This window comes from Lygodium microphyllum, chromosome 19 (genome assembly GCF_053477565.2).
Source record: "Lygodium microphyllum isolate KBCC chromosome 19, Lygodium_microphyllum_v1.1.10, whole genome shotgun sequence".
Lineage (NCBI taxonomy): Eukaryota > Viridiplantae > Streptophyta > Polypodiopsida > Schizaeales > Lygodiaceae > Lygodium > Lygodium microphyllum.
Window position 1 is genome coordinate 136,343,021 of NC_141153.1, and position 6,397 is coordinate 136,349,417.

General features: G+C 43.7%; 1 protein-coding gene across 1 annotated transcript; it reads right to left on the reverse strand.

Moving 5' to 3' along the window:
• Positions 1-1,454: 1,454 nt before the first annotated feature.
• LOC148020419 (uncharacterized) lies at positions 1,455-6,177 on the reverse strand. Its single transcript, XM_087700722.1, has 4 exons — positions 5,322-6,177; positions 3,798-3,856; positions 3,615-3,652; positions 1,455-3,532 (listed from the first exon to the last, which is right to left on the reverse strand). The coding sequence occupies exons 1-4, from the start codon at positions 5,811-5,813 to the stop codon at positions 1,788-1,790; spliced, it is 2,334 nt and encodes a 777-aa protein (XP_087556848.1). The 5' UTR covers positions 5,814-6,177; the 3' UTR covers positions 1,455-1,787.
• Between the last annotated feature and the right edge of the window lie 220 nt (positions 6,178-6,397).

Sequence of the window (6,397 nt, forward strand, 5' to 3'; positions counted from 1 at the left end):
TGGGGAGAGATTGCACCCAATTGGTCTCTTGCTCTTGTCGTTCATGCTTTTTACCTTGTAACTTGTGCAAAAAGTAGAGTTCATTGTTCTTGGGGACCTTCTAGGATTCACTACGTGAGCATACAACGACCGATCTGTGCACCAGTCAACCAGTGGTTATGCTTTCATTTTGGGCAGTAGTATGATCAGTTGTAGTAAGAAGCAGTTATCATGTCTTTGTCTCTCTCTCTCTCCCTCTGAATCTTGAACAAGGGCTATCACCACTTTCCATGGAGTAGTACTAGGAATCAAGGCCTTTGTCACAAGCAAGGTTTTGCGCTTCAAATTTTTAAGGAAATGTAAGGTTTTAAACTTGAAAGAGTAAAACACAAGAAGTGGTTCTTACTTTTCTTACAACACAAAATTATATTTTCTTTTTTTTAAAAGAATAGTCAATTTTAAAGACCTATCATGAGTCTAGTATATACAGCTATTCTCAATAAGCCATTTATTCATGCACGTGCCAACCCTTCATCTAGTAGTAAATAAAAGCAAACCTACACTAATTGCTCTTAACAACAAACACACAAAATAAAAAATAATACAACCATAAAACATAAAAAAAACTCTTACTCATATAATTTTGGCTCTCTCTATAATATATTTATTCGAGATTTACCATCATCTTGGCACAATCCCAATCTTCCTCGTCTACAAATACCATGGTTAGACCATTCATATGAGAGCAATTCTCTTAGGGAAATCCTTACCTGTGAGATTTTGTTTCTTGTCTTTGATAAGATTATATCACTTACCCTTTGTTCATACATACATGCGGTATATCTTAATCTTCAAATAGTAGAGAGGAAAGAGTACTAGGAAGCATTTCATTGGTGCTTACCATTAGGCATAGAGTGGATAGCTCAAATAGTACATAATGTAATACCATTGATATACATGAAGGATTTAATTAAGTGCTAAGTCCCATCAAGATCATAATACACTTCTCTATTCATGATTTCATTGATGATTTGTATGGTGTGCCATGTTCTTTTCCATTTTGTACAATAAATGTTTGCATACTTTTGGAATGTCTCAAATGATATATATTTCAAACACTTTACACGGTCTTAACAAAAGTAAGTCCACTAACAACACAAAGTGGTTAGCTTGCAAAAAAACCTTGTGGAAATCTAGGTGAATGGCACTATTGTTCATGGAACATAGTAAATAACTAGCCACAACATGGCATTGACTTTTTGGTGGTCCATATCAAAGCTATGAACATGGTGTCATTGGCATTTCTATCATGAAGGCAAACAGAAACATTGATTGAAGAAAATTACTTGAAAATTCAAAAATTCATCGAGCATGTGTCCTTAATCCATTGTTACTATATCTTGCAAGTAAGACAAGAAACATAATTTTGAACATTCTTGAAACTTTGAAATTTTTGAATGAACTAGTGTTGGCTGATTAAGCCATAGTATCTCAACCGGGGCGGAGCCAACACACAAAACAAGAAAAAGTGGAAACTGCTATAACTCCTTGAAGAACACTAGTTTTAGGGAAAAATGCCGTGAGAGGCTTGACAAGTCTCGAAGCATAGACTTATTTCGAAAGCTAAAGGATACTAATTTGCAAAGCGAACCCGATATCGTGTACCTACTACACTCGAGGCGCTTCGACGTAAGATCAATCCGTAAAGTCAAAATCGCTATTAGCTCTTAACCCTAAGCCATATGAGGCATTGTTTATCATGAATCAAGAATAGCGATACATATACATGTATACATGATCATTGATGCTCACATGAAATGAGAGAAGTCGGGTCTCCACTCCAAGGGATCGCTGTTGAGGGAGCAGCTGCAATTAATGGGTTGTGACACTACCTTACTATCACAATCGCCGCCTTGATGACGACGACGATGAGGATGAGTTGGAGACGACGTGTCGAGATCCATTAACTGGAGGCCTGCAGCTGGCGGCGGCAGGTGGGAGGCTGCAGCTGCTCCATCATGTGGTCCAGGCGCGCCTGGTTGCCGTCGAACCTGCACATATTGTCCGCTAGCTTGCTTTAGAGGATGATGAGCCGCCTTGCAGCTCTTAATATAAGACGGCCGGCTGACCAGCAGCGGCCGCCCCCCTCGAGCATCTGCTACTACGTCGCCCATGATCGTCATCGTCAAGTTATTCATTTTGAGCTTCTTCATCTTCGTTAATACTACATCTTCGTTTGTCTTGTCCCCATCGCGGTGGTAGTGGGCATCTAACAAGCGGCTGTCGGTATCAGAAGTAGCAGCAGTACTACTGTTATTTACTGTTGCAGTGCTATAAGCTAACGTAGTGGTACTGGCACGATCAGGTTGTGTAGTATCTCCTTGATCATCACTACTGGCTGGTCCATCAATTATATGATCAATCTGATCCCTGGTGCCTGCATGACGATGATGATGATCAGTATAACTGTCATTATTATTATCATGAATTAGGGGCGCCCTCCTTTGGATGTCGTTGATGGAGCGGAATGCCGGCCGGCACTTCTTCCGCCGTCTCGACGTCCCAGCGGCAGTTATTATACCAGCTGATCCAGCCACACCACCACCACCGTCGCCGCCGCCGCCGCGTCCTCCTCCTAATTTCTTCTTCGTCGTCCACGCCTCATTATGATCCATATTTATTCGATTACCAATGTTATGGTTCTTACTACTGCTTTCCTTCCCTAAACTGTCCGATCCTGCTGCAGCTGCTGCTGCTGCTGCTGCAACAATCGTAGTATCGGCCCTCTCAAGCTTCTTGCTGATAATAATATTGTTCATGCCTGTAGCGCCTACCATATTTACACAGCTGGTGCTCGTGTGCAGTTGCTGATCTTCTACTGCTTCCCCATCACCTACTCCGTTTTCCCTGGTCGCAGCAGCTGTACCAGACTTGATACTGCTCTTATTACACTTACTAACCATCACACTTTCTTCCTGCTGATTAATTTGATCAGAGACATTCTGCGCGGCGAACTGTGATCCATGCGCCTTAATCCCATAGCGACCAATATAATCGTTGTTCTTACCAACGGCCCCTTGCAAGCTCCTCTTCCCCTTGTCCGACATCTGCGGCTGCTGTTTGGGGCCGCCGCTTGAGAAAATGGACGATCTTAATGGCTCTCTCTTCTGGTCATCAGCTTTAGTGTAATAATTATGGTCTACTGATCGGTCCTCCTCCAGCTTTCTTTTAATCTTCTCGGCCTGGACATCCATCTTCACCTTCATCTGTTCAAGGGTTGCTATTTCCTTATGAATTCGTGTAAAAGACAGACGGCTGTAAGGCCCAGCTGTATCGACTTCTGCTTCTGGCCAATTTAGAGTTTGGCGGCATGCTTGCTGCACACCTTGCATTATGGAGCCATCATCTGATGATCTTGAGCTCATGCTTATAATTTGAGCCTCGTCTTGCACTTTATAAGCATGACCGTTGTTCGTACCAGCTAGTGCATCGTTTTGTGGCTTCTGCATAGAATTAGATTTAGATGTCGACCTGGACCTCGACCGCCTTAATCCTGCGTAAGATTAGAAGCTCTAATTAAACTACATATCCGATCCAAGAACTCAAAGCTCACGAAAAACCATAGGTTACCGTACCTTGCAAGCTAGGCATGGCCCAGTTCGAGGGAATGTGTCTGCGATACACCATGTAGCACAACAATTTAGAAGGTCGAAGAAAACATTAACAAACTCACAATGTATCCGCCGATTAGTGCTGAAAAGTTTTTGTATAGATGTAGGCTTGCCTTTATACGCCACATTATACGGCCAGACGCTCACCTGGGTATGCCCCCGAGCTCTGATTCGACATTTATGTCTTCGTCTAATTCATGCTTGATCTGTAACACGCCAGTCAATCATAATTCACACGTTAATTGCAACACGAGTGAGTTAACAATATTATCGACTACACTTGCAATGTTGCAACAATCTTCGTTTGCACCGTGGCATAGAGTCACATACATATTTCATGAAGATTAACTGTACAATGTACATCAGCTCCCAATGTACGCGTGCTTAATGGTACATCATACGTAGCTACACACAATTAGTGCCCGAATAACCTAATAATTGTCAGTGATAAAACTTTCGTGGTTGGGCATCATAAGTGAGCACTGCTGAGACTGTCCGAAAATAAAAAATGGCATGATCCGACACCAGTTCACAAGAAATTCTCAACTGACTAGAAGCGTCCTCTACCCACTTGCTGCGAAGGCTTCTGTCATTGTTGGAAGAACAGAAGCCTATGAGAGCAAGTAAAAATCAAGGTTGGAAGAACAGGACCCAGGTCAGGCGTCTGGATCACTAATTTTCACAAATGGACCCGTGAATCTAATCCCCTCTGCACGAGATCCAGTAGCAATGTCAGATACCGGACTACTAAACCACTTCACGATCACATAAGCCGCCCTATATCACTAGGTCGTATATGGAATCCTGATCAGATCAACGCTAGAGTTCATATTGTTTTGACCTAATCTGCTGGAATTCTGAACTACACGATCGTCACCCTGTAAGATAAACTCGTTCGGGGAAGTCAGACAATGTGAATTTAGAAAGCAATATCATGGTTAACGAATTATCGTCACGAGAGTGACTATAAGGAGCAAGTTTCAGTAAAGTGGAAAGGATAACATTGACCTCGTTATCTGGTAAGAAATAACTGTAGGTGCAGAAACACTGCATTGTGCATAACTATCACATGTGCTTCATGAACGTTACATATATTAATTACTATGTTCTCCTAGTTCGAGACAAAAGAGAATATAAGTCGCCGAAGGTGTTCATGAATCATATGGCCATATGAGAGAGAGAGAGAGAGAGAGAGCGAGAGACAGAGAGAGAGGGAGACAAAGAGCCTAGAAGAGGTGTAGAGACGGCCCATGCTCTTTAGCTATACTCTAATTACCACATTAACTAGACTGTAATCAGTGTCGAAAAGATAGGGTCTCATCGAGATGGCTGATATTTCGTATGGAATCTGGAAAGCCCGGGGGCCGGATGTACTGCAATAGGAAGGGAAGGATAGATTTTTGGAAAATTGACACACAAGATAAGCGTTATATTTTAGGAATACGTAGTGAAGTTCTCTTTATTCCGCCTGGCGATTATGACATATAATAAAAGAAAGTGAAAGAGAAGTTATGTAGGAAAATTGTAGTAGGAAGGGAGGGAGGTCCAAGTAAAGTGTCACTAATTTGTTCTGGAAGAGAAAGCAATGAATTATGGGAGCAGAGCGACGCGAAGACGGGCGCTGAGATGACGAGACAAATGCGTGAGCGGATGGTTGTAACTTGTAAGTACCTGGCCCGTGAGACGCGCTAACGCCGCGGCAGCAGCAACCGGCGGCCGGAAGCTGGAATCGTTAGACGATAATCGACAGAACTTCATCATTTCCTCCTCTGATCGTGTATTAACCCGAGCCTTCTTCTTCATGTGATCGAGTACCCTTGGTCCTCCAGCTGATTGGCTCGTCGCGACAGTATTACGCCGCCTCGAATCTTGCATCGGCGTGAAGGCCGCCTCCCTTTGCTTTCCCATGATGAGGAGGCTCATATTATTGAAAGTGCAGCTGTCATGAAGGGCACTAGTAGCAGTGGTAGCAGCGCTAGTTGTGCTGCTGGACTTCAGATTCTTAGAAGCAGAAGCAGCTGCTGCAGCTGCGGCGACCGATGCTGCAATTAGGTCCGACCTCCGCGATTCGGCCTTCACATGACACTGCTGAGGAGGAGGAGGAGGAGGAGAGGGATCCCCACCCGCTGACGTAGCAGTAGGGCGGCGCTTCCTGATGCGCATCCTGCAGCTGAGCGATGAATTGCTACGGCCCAATTAATGGACTGGCAGTATAGTAGATCAGAAAGAAGAAGAAGAGGTAGCAGCAGTGCTGCGGCTAAGACTAGAGATCAGGAGGAGGAGAAGAAGAAGATCGGCGGATAATTAAGGGGATGTGGGTCGAAACCACTAAGATATGGAACTTTTCATCTCTCCTGTGGCTGAATTATATATCGAGCAGCAGCCGAAAGGAAAGAACAGGGCATCGGCATGAGGTGAACATTAGACAGTCAGCATAGCCCAGCCATTGCCCTTCTATTTGTAGAGAGAGAGAGAGAGAGAGAGAGAGCTAGCTACAAGTGCTGCTGTCTCAAGATTAGGGTTTTCTTTTTTCCCCTGCGAAGAGGCGAGTCGATCATAAGGCTGCAATAATAATAATAATAATAATATAGTTACTATGGATCTCCCCCAAGTAACCTTTACACTAGAGTTATGTATGCTGCTCGATTCCATTAAGCACAGTCCGTACACGCTCTCGCCCCCGCGGAACCACCCACCCACACATACCCGAGCACACGGACAAAAACATAACAACCCTACATACATAC

Bases quoted from the DNA above. Each gene is read 5' to 3' on its own strand.
- LOC148020419 (XM_087700722.1), bottom strand. From the start codon at position 5,813: ATGCGCATCAGGAAGCGCCGCCCTACTGCTACGTCAGCGGGTGGGGAT. The intron at 3,857-5,321 runs GTACTTACAAGT...GGCGTGTTACAG, and splicing joins TAGCGCGTCTCACGGGCCAG to ATCAAGCATGAATTAGACGA. The intron at 3,653-3,797 runs GTGAGCGTCTGG...GGTGTATCGCAG, and splicing joins GAGCTCGGGGGCATACCCAG to ACACATTCCCTCGAACTGGG.